The following is a 20,425-nucleotide window of genomic DNA, read 5'->3' on the forward strand; positions in this document are numbered from 1 at the left end:
TAAAGGTGTGCCAATCATGTTTTGGGTTGACATTTCTTTTGGGAGTTCCTTTATTTTTTGGTAAAATATATTTTATTTTGGTTAAAATATTTTTGGGGGTACAAATCCTTGTGTTTTAATTTTTTGGGGGTTAAAAATATTTTTTTTCTGGTTAAAATACTTTTTAAGGGTACACATTTTTGGGTTGAAATATTGTTTAAGGGTACAAAAAATGTTTTGGGTTACAATTTATTTGTTGTTGCAAATTGTTTTTTTTCTTACACATCTTTTTTTTAGGATTGCAAAACTTTTTTGGTAAAACATGTTTTGGTTACAATACTTTTAGGTGTGCCAATCATGTTTTGGGTTGCAATTTATTTTTTGGAGTTCCTTTTTTTTTGGTAAAATATATTTTATTTTGGTAAAAATATTTTTGGGGGTTACAAATCCTTTTGTGTTTAAATTTTTTGGGTTAAAAATATTTTTTTTCTGGTTAAAATACTTTTTAAGGGAGTACATTTTTGGGTTGAAATATTTTTTAAGGTTACAAATCATTTTTTGGGTTACAAGTTATTTGTTGTTGCAAATTGTTTTTTTTTTTGTTACAAATCTTTTTCTTATGATTGCAAAACTTTTTGGGTAAAACATGTTTTGGTTACAATACTTTTAGGCGTACCAATCATGTTTTGGGTTGCAAATTTTTTTTCGGAGTTACTTTTTTTTTTGGTAAAATAAATTTTATTTTGGTTAAAATATTTTGGGGGATACAAATTATTTTGTGTTTAAATTTTTGGGGGTTAAAAATAATTTTTTTCTGGTTAAAATACTTTTTAAGGTTACACATTTCTTGGTTGAAATATTGTTTAAGGATAAAAATCATTTGTTGGTTACAATTTATTTGTTGTTGCAAATTGTTGTTTTTTTTGTTACAAATCTTTTTTTTTATGGTTGCAAAACTATTTTGGTAAAACATTTTTTGGTTACAATACTTTTAGGTGTACCAATCATTTTGCAAATATTTTTTGGAGTTCATTTTTTTTAGTTAAAATATTTTTGGGTGTACAATCCTTTTGTGGTTACATTTTTTGGGATACATTTTTTTTTTCTGGTTAAAATACTTTTTAAGGGCACACATTTTTTGGTTGAAATATTGTTTAAGGGTACAAATAATGTTTTGGGTTACAATTTATTTGTTGCAGATAATTTTTTTGGTTACACATCTTTATTTTGGTTGCAAAACTTCCATCTTGGATGTTGGGGAAGCTCAGCTAAACAAAATGTTAGAAACCGTTTTATTGGTCAGTCCCGCCCAACCCCATCTTTGGTATTTCCCCTCCCCGAGGGTGGAAGTAGTCAGCAGTGTCAAACCTAACGCCATAATCCGTGTCTGACAAATAAAAAGGCTTTTAACATATGGTTCAGGGGACACCCTGCTCACAAGATTGAAGTTGAGTCAAACCCCCCAAAAAACAGAAAAGTATTTGTAAAAAAAAAAAAGTATTTGAAACCAATTCTTTAAATTTTTTAATGCACATTTTTCCTTGGTTGCAATTACATTTTTCTTAGGTTGTGTAACATTTCTCTCCATTCTTGATCAACTTTAGCTGTTCACAACGTTGTTAAACAGCATGTTTTGCTATTTCTTCGGAATGTTGATTTTTCTTGTTTTGTTTCTTTATTAATTTCAGTGTTTTTATCGTTTTACTTTTTGAACCTAAATGTCTTAGGCTTTGTGTAGCTTCATTAGCTTGGGTGTTTTGCTTTTTCTTTTTTTTCCAGCATTTTTTTGGTTCATTTATTTGTAAGATTTTTCTTTTTCTACACCTTTTTGTGGCGGAATTACCTGAGGTGCATTCAAAGCAGTAAAGTAGCAGCAAATAGTATTTTTAGTGCTTTTAATTTTGAACTTGTGCGACGTTTAACTTTTTTTTTATACAATTATTGAGCGTGACCATACATACAAAACACATTTTGTGGCGTCACTCGTTGGAACGGGTGATTTTCTATTTCCATGATTCCATTATTGTTAATGGAAATAGAGATCATCTCTTCCAATCATCCTAAAACGTACTCGGTTGTGAGTAGGTTTGCAAAGGGGTGGAAAGTTTCCGGTAAATTTCCCGGAAATTTACCTGGGGAAGTTAAGCTCGGGAAGTTTGGATATATTGAACATTTTTTGATTATTCAAAGTTGGACACCGTCCGTGGGAATTAATGGGAATATATGAGAATTAATGGGAATTAATGGGAATTAATGGGAATATATGGGAATTAATGGGAATATATGGGAATTAATGGGAATTAATGGGAATATATGGGAATTAATGGGAATATATGGGAATTAATGGGAATTAATGGGAATATATGGGAATATATTGGAATTAATGGGAATATATGGGAATTAATGGGAATTAATGGGATTTAATGGGAATATATGGGAATTAATGGGAATATATGGGAATTAATGGGAATTAATGGGAATTAATGGGAATATATGGGAATTAATGGGAATATATGGGAATTAATGGGAATATATGGGAATTAATGGGAATATATGGGAATTAATGGGGATTTACAATAATGATATATTGATGGGCGCTTGTCTATATGCTACTGCATTTTTGACGTAGCTCTTTGCACAGTATTTGCAAATGTACACAGTCTTCCTGCCTACATTGGTTGGGGTGAAATGTCTCCACTCATCAGATCAAATATATTTACCCCAGTAATATCATCCCAAATGTACCTGGCTGGATGAAGTCCTTGGGCTCAAATACTAGTGTGGCCTCAATAGCCCTGCTGTGGTGTGTTGCATGCTGGGAATTATCTGTGCATGTGATGGAGGAATGCACTGCACATGTGATGGAGGAATGCACAGTGCAGGGTTGAAATTCTACAGAATTTGCATTAAATCAGGTTGTTTTAGCTAGTAGTCATGCTGCAAGAGCTAGCATGTTGCATTCAATGTTTACTTCCCGCTAATTCCCATTGAAAGTTTCCAACTTTGAATATTCCCAGGATTTTGCAACCCTAGTTGTGAGACTCTGTTGTATTCCGTGTAATCCTAACTGCAACACGCAAAGCTACACCGTCAAATAAACGCCCTGCAGCTCGTTTTCATTTGCGAGCGCTGGCGACCACGAGTGTTGAAGCGAAGGCAAACAGGACTGGCGGAATGCATTATTAGCGGGCGGTGGTGTGGGGGGGACCGGAAAATGGAATTTGTTGTGAGCAAATTGCATGACCTGCACGAGCGTTTCCCTCAAAGAGAGCAAAACAAAAGCCAGCATGCGCTCCCAATAACAACAAGTCGAGGTAGGGAAACACGCACGCAAGAAGAATCTCAAGTATTAATGACACTTAGACTTAGACTTCTTTTTTATTGTCATTCAAATTTGAACTTTACAGTACAGATAAGAACGAAATTTTGTTACATAAGCTCATGGTAGTGCAGGATAAAAAAAAGCAATAAGGGGCATATATAAATAAATAAATATATATAAATAATGTATAAATATATATATATAAAATAAATAAATATATATAAATAAATAAATAGATTACTGTACAGATAAATATATTGCACTTTCTCACATGCGTCCACGTTTATGGATGTATGTTATATCGTCTTTTTTATTCCAGCGAGTTAATCCATTTTGGGGGGAATTGAGGGGATCATTTAATTATGATGCGTTCAAGAGTCTTACGGCCTTAGGGAAGAAGCTGTTACAGAACCTGGAAGTTCTGCTTCGGAGGCTGCGGAACCTCTTTCTAGATGTCACCTACACAAAGAAAACTTCTTTCCTCTGCTTTTCTCAAAATAATATATTCACTCTTTTTGGTTGTAACAAAAGGACCGTGGTATACTGGACACATGGCATGAATAATGCTTACATTTGCTTCAAGGCCTACTGAAATGAAATGTTTTTATTTCAACGGGGATAGCAGATCCATTCTATGTGTCATACTTGATCATTTCGCAATATTGCCATATTTTTGCTGAAAGGATTTAGTAGAGAACATCGACGATAAAGTTTGCAACTTTTGGTCTCTGATAAAAAAAAGCCTTGCCTGTAGCGGAAGTAGCGTGACGTCACAGGTTGAAAGGCTCCTCACATTTCCCCATTGTTTACACCAGCAGCGAGAGCGATTCGGACCGAGAAAGCGACGATTACCCCATTAATTTGAGCGAGGATGAAAGATTTGTGGATGAGGAACGTGAGAGTGAAGGACTAGAGTGCAGTGCAGGACGTATTTTTTTCGCTCTGACCGTGACTTAGGTACAAGCTGGCTCATTGGATTCCACACTTTCTCCTTTTTCTATTGTGGATCACGGATTTGTATTTGAAACCACCTGGGATACTATATCCTCTTGAAAATGAGAGTCCAGAACGCCAAATGGACATTCACAGTGACTTTTATCTCCACGACAATACATCGGCGAAGCACTTTAGTTACGGAGCTAACGTGATAGCATCGTGCTTAAATGCAGATAGAAACAAAAGAAATGAGCCCCTGACTGGAAGGATAGACAGCAGATCAACAATACTATTAAACCATGGACATGTAACTACACGGTTAATGCTGTGCCGCCTGTCGAAGCCTAGCAATGCTGTTGCTAACGACGCCATTGAAGATAACTTAGCTACGGGACCTCGTCAGAGTTATGATAAAAACATTAGCTCTCCACCTACGCCAGCCCTCATCTGCTCATCAACACCCGTGCTCACCTGCGTTCCAGCGATCGACGGCGCGACGAAGGACTTCACCCGATCATCGATGTGGTCGGCGGCTAGCATCGGATAGCGCGTCTGCTATCCAACTCAAAGTCCTCCTGGTTGTGTTGCTGCAGCCAGCCGCTAATACACCGATCCCACCTACAGCTTTCTTCTTTGCAGTCTTCATTGTTCATTAAACAAATTGCAAAAGATTCACCAACACAGATGTCCAGAATACTGTGGAATTTTGCGATGGAAACGGACGCTGTTTGTATTGGATACAATGTGTCCCAATACTTCCGCTCAATCCGTGATGTCCCGCGCATACGTCATCATACCGAGACGTTTTCAGCCGGATATTTCCCGGGAAATTTAAAATGTCACTTTATAAGTTAACCCGTCCGTATTGGCATGTGTTGCAATGTTAAGATTTCATCATTGATATATAAACTATCAGACTGCGTGGTCGCTAGTAGTGGCTTTCAGTAGGCCTTTAAACACTCATGTTAGCATCCAATGCTAGTGTGACAGATGCCCGACTGGTCCATAGGGTACTTGGTGGATGAGAGGCGATTATAAATCAATGTAGCATCTCTATAGCATCTCTATACTCTAGACCAGGGGTCACCAACGTGGCGCCCGCGGGCACCAGGTAGCCCGTAAGGACCAGATGAGTAGCTTATTGGCCTGTTCTAAAAATAGCTCAAATAGCAGCACTTACCAGTGAGCTGCATCTATTTTTTTTATTTTATTTATTTACTAGCAAGCTGGTCTCACTTTGCCCGACATTTTTAATTCTAAGAGAGACAAAACTCAAATAGAATTTGAAAATCCAAGAAGATATTTTAAAGACTTGGTCTTCACTTGTTTAAATAAATTCATTATTTTTTTTACTTTGCTTCTTATAACTTTCAGAAAGACAATCGATCCAACATAATAGTGAGAGTCCAGTCCATAGTGGATCTAACATAATAGTGTGAGAGTCCAGTCCATAGTGGATCTAACATAATAGTGTGAGAGTCCAGTCCATAGTGGATCTAACATAATAGTGTGAGAGTCCAGTCCATAGTGGATCTAACATAATAGTGTGAGAGTCCAGTCCATAGTGGATCTAACATAATAGTGTGAGAGTCCAGTCCATAGTGGATCTAACATAATAGTGAGAGTCCAGTCCATAGTGGATCTAACATAATAGTGAGAGTCCAGTCCATAGTGGATCTAACATAATAGTGAGAGTCCAGTCCATAGTGGATCTAACATAATAGTGAGAGTCCAGTCCATAGAGGATCCAACATAATAGTGAGAGTCCAGTCCATAGTGGATCTAACATAATAGTGTGAGAGTCCAGTCCATAGTGGATCTAACATAATAGTGAGAGTCCAGTCCATAGTGGATCTAATATAATAGTGAGAGTCCAGTCCATAGTGGATCTAACATAATAGTGAGAGTCCAGTCCATAGTGGATCTAACATAATAGTGAGAGTCCAGTCCATAGTGGATCTAACATAATAGTGAGAGTCCAGTCCATAGTGGATCTAACATAATAGTGTGAGAGTCCAGTCCATAGTGGATCTAACATAATAGTGAGAGTCCAGTCCATAGTGGATCTAACATAATAGTGAGAGTCCAGTCCATAGTGGATCTAACATAATAGTGAGAGTCCAGTCCATAGTGGATCTAACATAATAGTGAGAGTCCAGTCCATAGTGGATCTAACATAATAGTGAGAGTCCAGTCCATAGTGGATCTAACATAATAGTGAGAGTCCAGTCCATAGTGGATCCAACATAATAGTGAGAGTCCAGTCCATAGTGGTGCCAGCAGGAGTGGAGACAGGTCAGCAGCACAGAGACGTCCCCAACTGATGCACAGACGAGCGGTCCACCCCGGGTCCTGACTCTGGACAGCCAGCACTTCATCCTCATCGCTATCCCTGACAAATGTCATCTTGTAATTCCCACTAGGGGCCGCTGTTGTCGCCACTCCACAAATATACCACATAGTCTTTCTTTAAAATAGTCCAGCGAATCTGTTGAGTTGAGACGGTGAGTCTTTAGGACAGTGATTGGCGTGTAATAATCACTAGCTGCACCGAATCTGACCCTCCATTTTTATGAGTGGTCTTTGGTGGGGGGAATAATAATAATAAAATAAAAAGACACGCGGTGGCTGCAATGAAGATGGAGTGTGACGGCTGCCATGTATGTTCACCGTCTCCCACTGGAGCCCACTGCTTTACTTACAGAGCCCAAGGCAGGCGCAGGCCGAATTCTATTTCAGCTGCAAAGGCGGGGGACGCGGTCCAATCAGCCTCCCCCACACCTCCTTCCCCCGTGATGCGCACTTTGAATGAGCATAGGTGCAAAGCCTGGATTCCTCATATCTCCACTGCTCTTTAAATTGCATCTATGGATTTTGTGTTGGACTCCATTTGTGTTTCTATTTGCGTGTGCGTTGGGTGCATGCAGTCACCCTCTGTTTGTTGTTGTGAGTACAAAGCCTTGTTCTTTGTGTACGTGCTATGTTTAAAAGGACTCTACATACTCACTTGTCTCCAGGTGAATAATGTGCACCGTATTTTTCGGAGTATAAGTCGCTCCGGAGTATAAGTCGCACCAGCCGAAAATGCATCATAAAGAAGAAAAAAAACATATATAAGTCGCACTGGAGTATAAGTCGCGTTTTTGGGGGAAATGTATTTGATAAAAGCCAACACCAAGAATAGACATTTGAAAGGCAATTTAAAATAAATAAAGAATAGTGAACAACAGGCTGAATAAGTGTACGTTATATGTAGGGATGATGTTTGATAAGAAATTATCGAGTTCGAGCCTATTATCGAATCCTCTTATCGAACCGATTCCTTATCGATTCTCTTATGGAGTCCAGATAGGTTGTTGTATATGGAAAAAAACACACAATATTTGGTTTAACAAAAGCTCACTTGTATTATATAAGAAAAAAATAAAATCTAATAAATAAATAAATATTGAGTGTTACCCCCCTAAAAAAATAAAATACAATAAATGAATATTGACTGTTGTTACCCAAAGTATATTAAGTGGGATTTTTCAGAAAAACAAATATATACAGTAACACAAAAACAACCTGTCTCTGTGATCACTATAGGTGTATAAATAATAATATAGTGTTAAATAAAATTAGTCCCTTGGCCACAAAACTGGAAATAATACAGCTCTCCAAAAAGTGCACTTCTGCTGCTATTGGAACATAACTGTTTGTTATGATGCTTTGACATTTTTGCACTTTATTTCTTCATTGAAAGAAAATTCTATGAAGAGAAAAGTTGTTTGCAAATGTGGTTACAATGCTAAAAAATGAAAAGCTAAAGCTAAAAAAAGAAATACACTTTATTGAGTTAACATTATTTCCATTATTTGGGAAATATGTGATGTTATGAGCTAGGGCAGGGGTCGGCAACCCGCGGCTCTAGAGCCGCATCTTCAGCGCCGCCCTAGTGGCTCTCTGGAGCTTTTTCAAAAATGTATGAAAAATGAAAAAAGATGAGGGGAAAAAAATGTTTTTTTTTGTTTTAATATGGTTTCTGTATGAGGACAAACATGACACAAACCTCCCTAATTGTTATAAAGTACACTCTTTATACTAAACATGCTTCACTGATTCCAGTATTTGGCGAGCGCCGTTTTGTCCTACTAATTTTGGCGGTCCTTGAACTCACCTAGTTTGTTTACATGTACAACTTTCTCCGACTTTCTAGGACGTGTTTTATGCCACTTCTTTTTCCGTCTCATTTTGTCCACCAGACTTTTAACGTTGTGCGTGAATGCACAAAGGTGAGTTTTGTTGATGTTATTGACTTGTGTGGAGTGTTAATCAGACATATTTGGTCACTGCATGACTGCAAGCTAATCGATGCTAACATGCTATTTAGGCTAGCTACAGTATATGTACATATTGCATCATTATGCCTCATCTGTAGGTATATTTGAGGTTATTTAGTTTCCTTTAAGTAATCTTAATTCAATTTATATATCATGACACACTATCTGTATGTAATATGGCTTTTAATTTTTTGCGGCTCCAGACACATTTGTTTTTGTATTTGTGGTTCAATATGGCTCTTTCAACATTTTGGGTTGCCGACCCCTGAGCTAGGGAATATAACAACTACACTACCCAGCATGCAACGGGAGTGACGAGCGTGCGCGGTAGCCCCGAAAAGTGTTGTTGCATGTCGTCACGCCGGCAGCTAAGAATGAGGTTATGAGCACGCTTTGAAAGTAAACGTCAAGAACTCAGCCAACACGCCTGGTCTGCATTATTTATAATTAGACAGACAACACATATACAGTGTGATTTTGTAACGTTTACAAGGAAAGAAAAACAAAAGTTGAAAAAGGGAGATGTGTTGTATATATATGTATGTGCTGCAGTGTTGTATATATATGTATGTGCTGCAGTGTTGTATATATATGTATGTGCTGCGGTTGCTTTAAGAAGGTTGCGACAGCTGCCGTAAAGGAGGTGCGGTGCTAGCCTGGTTGCTATGTTTACGCTTGGTTGGTCATGTGTTTGTACCCTGCTCAAATCTCTCAGTAAAGTTATTCATTGGATTATACCTTTTTGTTTTGAACTTTATTACACCTTGGAGCGCTTTTTCCAGTCCATTGTTTTTCCTGCTTTCGCTATCTGCGCCAAATGACTGAGCTACGTGACGTCCTTTCTTGTGATGTCCCACGGGGCATTTCTTGTCGGGACGGGATTCGTTCCCAGCGATTCGAATAAAGAACCAACTCTTTTTCTTTACTATAGTGGTCTCGATAACGGGTACCGGTTCTCAAAAAGGGATTCGAGTCCGAGGACTCGGTTCTTTTCTTATCGAACAACCGGGGAAACCGGTTTTGAGTATCATCCCTAGTTATATGACGCATAAATATCCAACTGAGAAGGTGCCTGGTATGTTAATGTAACATATTATGGTAAGAGTCATTCAAATAACTATAACATATAGAACATGCTATACGTTTACCAAACAATCTGTCACTCCTAATCGCTAAATCCCATGAAAATGTCCTCCCCGGTGTCGCCTCCGGTATGTCCTTTCTTTCTGCTGCTCGGTTTCCGTTCTCTGCTGCATATTTCACTACATCCAGCTTGTAATCTGCAGTATATGATTTCCTTTTCGGTGCCATTTTTGTTCAGTCCTTCTCAGTTTTTATAAGTTACCGCCAATGTTCCCTCTAATTGTTCATGTGTCTGAGCAAACACAAAAACTCCCTGAGCATTGAGTGGAGCACATGTGAGCAACATCACACGTGGCAATACCAGCAGCACACCTGTCTCAAACCAATCTTTTACAATAACACTCAAATGACAGGAGGCATTTTCATGAGATTATTTAGTAATATTAGTGATTTGGCCCACTTGTAATGAAATTAAAAGAAATCTTGTTTTTCATAAGCTATGGATTAGTATTGTACAATATGTCTGGGTGGGGGTCCTGCTTTGGAAATTATTTCTACCCCTTTCAGAGATCACATTTAGTTCCCCTTAAACATCCTCATGTTGCACAATGAAATGTAAGCATAGGATGAAGTGTGCATTCCTGTAACTTTCTCTAGTAACAGCATTCCATGATTAATATCAATAAATTAACGTTAATAATAAATGACAGTAGAATAAGCACACATATGAGGAGTCATAGTGTAACTTTGTGTGGTGTTTGAGTTGTCCAACTTCTTGTGTGGCCACAAACGCACCAGTGGCTTAGTGGTATGCGTGTTGGTGACAGATGACAAGTTGGTTTTGGCCTGGTTTGTACGGCAGAAAATGACTAGTTTTTCGAGATAGAAGTTTTGTACTCATGTTTTTGGTGTGGTTATGGCCCAATATAAACAGTTTTGCTCCATAAAGTGATCAATATAATTCCTGGCCTCGAAGCATCTCCATAGACGTGACAATAATTGAACGGGGTTCAATTGAACGGTGTTGACGAACACCGTTAGGGTGTTGACGAACACCATTAGGGCCGCTGTCCCTGTCACTCAGAGTTGCATTGCAAAATTACACAGAATAAATGTGTTTATTTTGTTTAGAATTCAGATGGGTTTGATTCGGTGCGCGGCATATATTTGCTGTGCGCAGAGGACGCTTGAGCAGTGCGCAATTGCGCAGGCGCGCACCGTAGAGGGAACGTTGGTTACCGCCAATGTTGATGTGATCCATTTTAGTAGCTATGACAGTAGCATGTAGCATATAGCAGTTAGCATCCCATGACCCACAATGCACTTCTGCCATGACCCGCCCCCGCCGAATTCTTATTGGTTGACGTGTGAGTGACGATTGCTGACATTCGCCTCGTCTCTTACGCGGATGATGAGATAAATAATATTATTTGATATTTTACGGTAATGTGTTAATAATTTCACACATAAGTCGCTCCGGAGTATAAATCGCACCCAAACTATGAAAAAAACTGCAATTTATAATCCGAAAAATACGGTATAACACTGCCTCACTTTCAATAGTTCCTGAAAGTATCGTGTTAAGCATTTCCAAAACATAAACCATGACCATAGGCCAGACCTGGGAAAATGAAGGCCCGTTAAGCTTTTCAATCTGGCCCACCGGACATTCCCAAAAGATTTTTTGGGGATCTTTAAGATGTAAAGTGTAGCTGCCATTATGATGTGCACTGATGTTTTCTAATGACCGGAAGTCTTCAACTATACTAAGTATTTCAATGCTTGGAATCTGCACATTTGCATGATATACTAGTTACTATGGTCATCTAATGAATTACTATGGTCATGTAATGAGTTACTATGGTAATGTAATGAGTTACTATGGTAATGTAAATCACAGCAGCTCAGACGAGGCACCAAGCAGTGTGGGTGGGGGAGTGTTTCCAGAGCGAGCCTGAAATGTGGGTGTCAGGGACAGACGTGGAAGGAGATTTTTACAACAAAGTTCTATAACTTAGTGATATATCACATATATCAGATCGTAGGGTTTGTTTTTTTACCCTTTGCCTTCATATTTGGCTGTTTGTTGCATTTTCGTTGCGTTTCGCTTGATTGTACAATATGTGGATGGAGAGGGGGTGTGACGTTCATATGTTGTCAATAGAGATGTCCGATAATATCGGCCGATATATGCGTTAAAATGTAATATCGGAAATTATCGGTATCTGTTTTTTTATTATCGGTATCAGTTTTTTTATTTTTTATTTATTTTATTTTTTTTTAAATTAAATCCACATAAAAAACACAAGATACACTTACAATTAGTGCACCATCCCAAAAAACCTCCCTCCCCCATTTACACTCATTCACACAAAAGGGTTGTTTCCTTTTGTTATTAATATTCTGCTTCCTACATTATATATCAATATATATCAATACAGTCTGCAAGGGATACAGTCCGTAAGCACACATGATTGTGCGTGCTGCTGCTCCACTAATAGTACTAACCTTTAACACTTCATTTTACAAATTTTCATTCATTACTAGTTTCTATGTAACTGTTTTTATATTGTTGTATTTTCTTTTTTATTCAAGAAAATGTTTTTAATTTATTTATCTTATTTTACTATTTTTTTTAAAAAGGACCTTATCTTCACCATACCTGGTTGTCCAAATTAGGCATAATAATGTGTTAATTCCACGACCGCATATATCGGTTGATATCGGTATCGGTAATTAAAGAGTTGGACAATATCGGAATATCGGATATCGGCAAAAAGCCATTATCGGACATCCCTAGTTGTCAATATTCAGTGTTTTATCCTTCATAGTTAATATTGTAAATCCCACATTCTTTATTTTCATGTACATTCTGGGCGTCTCATTCAGTAAAAAAAACTTTAAATTCCATTCCGATTTTTAAGGCGGTCTGTCATAACGTGTTTAGCATTCAATCAGACATTATTGTGAGGTTTTGTATTAGCGTTCCTAAAAATAGATACACATTTTTTTCTCTAAATGTGGCCCCACCAGTCCAAATAACACTGAATCTGTAAAAATCCTGCAATTTCAAGTGAAATAGTTTGACTTATTTTCGTGTTTAAAATCATCTGTCCCCACCTGTGTTCTGCAGGTGTATGCCTGGTCCTGGGCTGCATGATCTTCCCTGACGGGTGGGATGCAGAGGTGATCCGGGACATGTGCGGGGAGCACACGGGGAAATACTCCCTGGGCGACTGCTCCGTACGCTGGGCCTACATGTTGGCCATCATGGGCATCCTCAACGCTCTGGTCCTGTCCTTAATGGCCTTCGTCCTGGGCAACCGGCAGAACGACTTCTACCTGGACGACCTGCAGACGGACAACAAAGGTGAATGTGACATTGTCATCTCCTCTTCCAAGTACAAAAGTGCGGAGGTAAAAGATGTTTGGTACGACCGACATCCATGAAACTGTGGAAGGTTGGCGCATGTGAGGAAGAATCTGGAAGTAAATCAAGGTCAAATTCAGAAAGGGATTTCTGGTCATGATTTACAAACCCCGTTTCCATATGAGTTGGGAAATGGTGTTAGATGTAAATATAAACGGAATACAATGATTAGCAAATCCTTTTCAAGCCATATTCAGTTGAATATGCTACAAAGACAACATATTTCATGTTCAAACTCATAAACATTTTTTTGTGTGCAAATAATCATTAACTTTATAATTTGATGGCAGCAACACGTGACAAAGAAGTTGGGAAAGGTGGCAATAAATACTGATAAAGTTGAGGAATGCTCATCAAACACTTATTTGGAACATCCCACAGGTGAGCAGGCTAATTGGGAACAGGTGGGTGCCATGATTGGGTATAAAAGTAGATTCCATGAAATGCTCAGTCATTCACAAACAAGGATGGGGCGAGGGTCACCACTTTGTAAAAACAAATGCCTGAGCAAATTGTTGAACAGTTTAAAAACAACCTTTCTCAAGCAGCTATTGCAAGGAATTTAGGGATTTCACCATCTACGCTCCGTAATATCATCAAAGGGTTCAGAGAATGTGGAGAAATCACTGCACGTAAGCAGCTAAGCCCGTGACCTTCCATCCCTCAGGCTGTACTGCATCAACAAGCCACATCGGTGTGTAAAGGATATCACCACATGGGCTCAGGAACACTTCAGAAACCCACTGTCAGTAACTACAGTTGGTCGCTACATCTGTAAGTGCAAGTTAAAACTCTCCTATACAAGGTGAAAACCGTTTATCAACAACACCCAGAAACGCCGTCTGCTTCGCTGGGCCTGAGTTCATCTAAGATGGACTGATACAAAGTGGAAAAGTGTTCTGTGGTCTGACGAGTCCACATTTCAAATTGTTTTTGGAAACTGAGGACGTCGTGTCCTCCGGACCAAAGAGGAAAAGAACCATCCGGATTGTTCTAGGCGCAAAGTGTAAAAGCCAGCATGTGTGATGGTATGGGGGTGTATTAGTGCCCAAGACATGGGTAACTTACACATCTGTGAAGGCACCATTAATGCTGAAAGGTACATACAGCTTTTGGAGCAACATATGTTGCCATCCAAGCAACGTTACCATGGACGCCCCTGCTTATTTCAGCAAGACAATGCCAAGCCACGTGTTACAACAGCGTGGCTTCATAGTAAAAGAGTGCGGGTACTAGACTGGCCTGCCTGTAGTCCAGACATTGAAAATGTGTGGCACCTAAAATAGCAGAAGGGAGACCCCCGGACTGTTGAACAACTTAAGCTGTACATCAAGCAAGAATGGGAAAGAATTCCACTTCAAAAATGTGTCTCCTCACTTCCCAAACCTTTACTGAGTGTTGTTAAAAGGAAAGGCCATGTAACACAGTGGTGAACATGCCCTTTCCCAACTACTTTGGCACGTGTTGCAGCCATGAAATTCTAAGTTAATTATTATTTGCGGAACAAAAAAAAAAAGTTTATGAGTTTGAACATGAAATATGTTGTCTTTGTAGCATATTCAACTGAATATGGCTTGAAAAGGATTTGCAAATCATTGTATTCCGTTTATATTTACATCTAACACCATTTCCCAACTCATATGGAAACGGGGTTTGTACACAAAATCAATAATTTTGTTTTCACTGCACATCCAAATACATTTTTTTAGCACGTTTGTAAAAGCACACAATTTGCCGTCGCTGCCTTGAACAGGCACAATGGAAACAACGACCACACTCCGGTGTTTGCCGTTTGAGTTTGGGCGCTGCACTGAAAAGCCGGAGAGAGGCTCCCTCCCTCCTTGCCTCTTTTTGCACGACGTTGCGTCAGGATGCTTGAATCTCTCTGATTAAGCCTTGCGGGAAGCACACCGGGTGCAGGGAAGGAACGAAAGAGGAACAGGACGGAGCTGATCAGCTGTGGAGCAGACAAACAAGACATAAGAGGTACAGTAGTGGAGCGACCATACAGCAGCAGATCGTGAGCTAGGTGGAGTCAAGCCGAGACAGCCACATAAAGAGAATAGTGACATAAGACGTCTCACTTCTCCCATCTCTGATGGTTTCCATGGTAACTGGAGATATTCCACAGCGTGGGCGTGTCCTTGTGTTTTTATCTGATTAACCCCACTGACGGTTTCTTGTTTGAATGCATCTATTGCTTCATCAGCTGTGCCAACTTCCGGTTTTTTTTTGTTTTTGTTTTTTTACATTGATAGAAATTGGCCTGTAGCTTAGTGGCGACGAGGAACACGGAACTCTGTGAAGAAAAAGAGCACTGAAAGAGGACATAAGCTGACACATGCAGCCAGTGAATGTCCTCACTCAGCCGTAAACAAACACTCGGATGCTTCAACTCAGACTTACATAAGCATAAGAATGTTTTGCACAAATATGCACTTTTTTTATTTTTTATTTTTTTAACCAACACTGGTGTGTGTCGTTTGTGTCTTTGCAGATTTTGCTGTGTCGAGGGTAAGTAAGATTTTTTTATTAATTTTTTTTTGTTTTGTCAGTTGTTGTGCAATGTCATGCTCCCGTGTGTAAACCTATACAATAAATGGCAGGGTTTTTGTTTTTTTTCCTCAAAAATGTAAATAAAGAGTAAAGCTGTTTTTTTATGCATCACAGTTAAAAAACTGTATTTTCCGGACGACGAGGCGCAATTAAAATCCTTTAATTTCCTCAAAACTCAACAGTGCGCCTTATAACCCGGTGCGACTAATGTACAGAAGAATTCTGGTTGTGCTTACTGATAGAGATGTCCTTTAAATGCTTTAAAATGTAATATCGGAAATTATCGGTATCATTTTTTTTATTATCTGTATGTTTTTTTTTGGTTTTTTTTATTAAATCCACATAAAAAACACAAGATACACTTACAATTAGTGCACCAAGCCAAAAAACCTCCCTCCCCCATTCACACTCATTCACACAAAAGGGTTGTTTCTTTCTGTTATTAATATTCTGCTTCCTACATGATATATCAATATATATCAATACAGTCTGCAAGGGATACAGTCCGTAAGCACACATGATTGTGCGTGCTGCTGCTCCACTAATAGTACTAACCTTTAACACTTAATTTGACTCATTTTCATTCATTACTAGTTTCTATGTAACTGTTTTTATATTGTTTTACTTTCTTTTTTATTCAAGAAAATGTTTTGAATTTATTTATCTTATTTAATTTTATAATTTTTTAAAAAAAGGACCTTATCTTCACCACACCTGGTTGTCCAAATTAGGCATACTAATGTGTTAATTCCACCACTGTATATATCGGTATCGGTTGATATCGGTATCGGTAATTAAAGAGTTGGACAATATCGGAATATCAGATATCGGCAAAAACCCATTATCGGATTTCCCTAATCAATGTATATCAATACAGTCTGCAAGGGATACAGTCCGTAAGCACACATGATTGTGCGTGCTGCTGCTCCACTAATAGTACTAACCTTTAACAGTTAATTTTACTCATTTTCATTCATTACTAGTTTCTATGTAACTGTTTTTATATTGTTGTACTTTCTTTTTTATTTAAGAAAATGTAATTTATTTATCTTATTTTATTATATGAATTTTTTAAAAAAGGACCTTATCTTCACCATACCTGGTTGTCCAAATTAGGCATAATAATGTGTTAATTCCACGACTGTATACATCAGTATCGGTTGATATCGGTATCGGTTGATATTGTATCGGTAATTAAAGAGTTGGACCATATCGGAATATCGGCAAAAAGCCATTATCGAACATCCCTAGTAATAACTAGAGATGTCCGATCATATCGGCCTGCCGATATTATCGGCCGATAAATTCGTTAAAGTGTAATATCGGAAATGATCGGTATCGGTTTTTTCATTATCGGTATCGTTTTTATTTTTTTTATTTTTTATTAAATCCACATAAAAAAACACAAGCTACACTTACAATTAGTGCACCAACCCAAAAAACCTCCCTCCCCCATTTACACTCATTCACACAAAAGTGTTGTTTCTTTCTGTTATTAATATTCTGCTTCCTACATTATATATCAATATATATCAATACAGTCTGCAAGGGATACAGTCCGTAAGCACACATGATTGTGCGTGCTGCTGCTCCACTAATAGTACTAACCTTTAACAGTTACTTTTACTCATTTTTATTCATTACTAGTTTCTATGTAACTGTTTTTATATTGTTTTACTTTCTTTTTTATTCATGAAAATGTTTTTAATTTATTTATCTTATTTAATTTAATTAATTTAAAAAATTAATTAATTAAATTAGGCATAATAATGTGTTAATTCCACCACTGTATATATCGGTATCGGTTGATATCGGTATCGGTTGATATCGGTAACTGTAATTAAAGAGTTGGACAATATCGGAATATCGGATATCGGCAAAAAAACATTATCGGACATCCCTAGTAATAACTAGAGATGCCGATAAATGCGTTAAAATGTAATATCGGAAATGATCGGTATCATTTTTTTCAGTATCGGAATCGTTTTTATTTTTTTTATTATGTCTATGCTATCTATGCTATGCGCATGTGCAGAGGCTTCTTTTTTTATTTTAATTGTATTTGTTTTATTTTTGTATAAACCTTTATAAACTGCAACATTTACAAACAGCTGAGAAACAATCATCAAAATAAGTATGGTGCCAGTATGCTGGGTTTTTTCAATAAAATACTGGAAAGGATATAAATTTAGTTTGTCTCTTTTATCCGATTATTAATCGATGAATTGAAGTAATAATCGACAGATTAATCAATTATCAAATTAATCGTTAGTTGCAGCCCTAATCCTCCACTGTTGCCATTTCTAATATAAAGTAGTGTAAAGTTCTTACTTATATCCGTCAGTAAACTCGCCATGAAAGCGCTAAAACATACCGGTGTAGTGAGTTTAATTATTCACCCAAGGAACTTTAGTTATTAGAGAGTTCCGGTCGGACGTTTTTTTCACGGGACACATTTCGGGCGTTGTTGTTGCACTAGTGAGCCACGGATGAGGAGACGCTGCTCCGTTATTGATTAAGGTAAAGTCTGAATGTCATTAAAACAGTTAGCGCCATCCTTTGACACTTCTTCCACTCCCGTCCTTGCACGCTACACCGCTACAACAAAGATGACGGGGAGAAGACGCCGTCGAAGGTGAGCCACGTGAATAAGACCCGCCCACAAAACGGCGCATCCTGAAGCGATTCTCAGAAAGCGGCTTGAAGATGATGTGTAAAACATCATCTATGCAACATTTTGACCGAAGAACCAGCATTACATGTTATGTAGACCACTAGGAAGTCTTTTACATTTAGAACAAAATAATAATAATATGACTCCTTTAATGCGCCCTATAATCCGGTGCGCCTTTTGTATGAAAATAAACCTGACTAGACCCTGTGTGCTTTATCTCACACACATTCTCCTTCCTGGCTTTCTCTACAGGCCTAAACTTCACGACATTATTAATAATGATATCTGTGCGTGAGTGCATGGATAACAACTGTCTTCATTGGGTTTCCTTCCTTGTAGCAGAATGAAGGCCAATTCTTAAGGTGTTTTTTTTTGTTCTGCCAAAAAGTAGGGACAATATTTCCCTAACAACTTTATGTTGGATTTCGGTACTCTGTCAATTACAGTAGATTTACAAAATTAACACAGCCATGCAATAAATCATACAATCCTCAATAATATGACAATAATACTCACCATTATAATATATTAAAAACGTAATAATGTGAAAGCATTGTTTTTAAATTAAAATGTATATATATATATATTATTTTAAAAAGAAATACAGTTATTAATATTATTTTTTAAAGGCCTACTGAAAGCCACTACTAGCGACCACGCAGTCTGATAGTTTATATATCAATGATGAAATCTTAACATTGCAACACATGCCAATACGGCCGGGTTAACTTATAAAGTGACATTTTACATTTCCCGGGAAATATCCGGCTGAAACGTCGCGGTATGATGACGTATGCGCGTGACGAAGTCAGAGTAACGGAAGTTATGGTACCCCGTAGAATCCTATACAAAAAGCTCTGTTTTCATTTCATAATTCCACAGTATTCTGGACATCTTTTGCAATTTGTTTAATGAACAATGAAGGCTGCAAAGAAGACAGCTGTAGGTGGGATCGGTGTATTAGCAGCGGACTACAGCAACACAACCAGAAGGACTTTGTTGGAGCGCTAGCCGCGCTAGCCACGCTAGCCGCGCTAGCTGCCGACCTCACCTTGACTTCCTACGTCTCCGGGCCGCCAAACGCATCGGGTGAAGTCCTTCGTCCTTCTGCCGATCGCTGGAACGCAGGTGAGCACGGGTGTTGATGAGTAGATGAGGGCTGGCTGGCGTAGGTGGAGAGCTAATGTTTTTAGCATAGCTCTGTGAGGTCCCGTTGCTAAGTTGCTAAGTTAGCTTCAATGTCGTCGTTAGCACAGCATTGTTAACCTTCGCCAGCCTGGAAAGCATTAACCGTGTATTTACATGTCCACGGTTTAATAGTATTGTTGATTTTCTATCTATCCTTCCAGTCAGGGGTTTATTTATTTTGTTTCTATATGCAGTTAAAGCACGATGCTATCACGTTAGCTCGTAGCTAAAGCATTTCGCCGATGTATTGTCGTGGAGATAAAAGGCACTGAATGTCCATTTGGCGTTCTGGACTCTCATTTTCAAGAGGATATAGTATCCCAGGTGGTTTAAAATACAAATCCGTGATCCACAATAGAAAAAGGAGAGAGTGTGGAATCCAATGAGCCAGCTTGTACCTAAGTTACGGTCAGAGCGAAAAAAAGATACGTCCTGCACTGCCTCTCAAGTCCTTCACTGTAACGTTCCTCATCTACGAATCTTTCATCCTCGCTCAAATTAATGGGGTAATCATCACTTTCTCGGTCCGAATCTCTCTCGCTGCATTGTAAACAACGGGGAATTGTGAGGAATACTAGCTCCTGTGACGTCACGCTACTTCCGCTACAGGCAAGGCTTTTTTTTATCAGCGAGCAAAAGTTGCCAACTTTATCGTCGATTTTCTCTACTAAATCCTTTCAGCAAAAATATGGCAATATCGCGAAATGATCAAGTATGACACATAGAATGGATCTGCTATTCCCGTTTAAATAAAAAAAAAATCATTTCAGTAGGCCTTTAATCATGAATATAATTTTCATCATTAAAATAATGAAAAATATATATATATCAACAGGAGAGCGAACACTTGCTCAGGTGTAAGTATAAACAGTACAGGCCAAACCTTTGGATACACCTTCTCATTCGATGCATTTTCTTTATTTTCATGACTATTT

At 38.3% G+C, this 20,425-nt stretch overlaps 1 protein-coding gene and 1 long non-coding RNA gene across 2 annotated transcripts in view; one reads left to right on the forward strand and one right to left on the reverse strand.

The window, feature by feature from the left end:
• The window catches only part of LOC133654329 (LHFPL tetraspan subfamily member 4 protein-like), an 82,718-nt gene that overhangs the window by 53,403 nt on the left and 8,890 nt on the right, over positions 1 to 20,425 (forward strand). The window contains exons 2-3 of the mRNA XM_062054641.1: positions 12,776 to 13,012; positions 15,570 to 15,586. Coding sequence (XP_061910625.1) covers positions 12,776 to 13,012; positions 15,570 to 15,586 — 254 coding nt within the window. The remainder of the gene's footprint in view (positions 1 to 12,775; positions 13,013 to 15,569; positions 15,587 to 20,425) is intronic.
• LOC133654331 (uncharacterized) overlaps positions 14,918 to 20,425 on the reverse strand; it is a 35,478-nt gene continuing 29,970 nt past the window's right edge. The window contains exon 4 of the long non-coding RNA XR_009826876.1: positions 14,918 to 15,029. This is a non-coding gene — a long non-coding RNA (uncharacterized LOC133654331). The remainder of the gene's footprint in view (positions 15,030 to 20,425) is intronic.

The sequence above is a fragment of the Entelurus aequoreus genome, linkage group LG07, assembly GCF_033978785.1.
Source record: "Entelurus aequoreus isolate RoL-2023_Sb linkage group LG07, RoL_Eaeq_v1.1, whole genome shotgun sequence".
In the NCBI taxonomy this organism is placed as follows: domain Eukaryota; kingdom Metazoa; phylum Chordata; class Actinopteri; order Syngnathiformes; family Syngnathidae; genus Entelurus; species Entelurus aequoreus.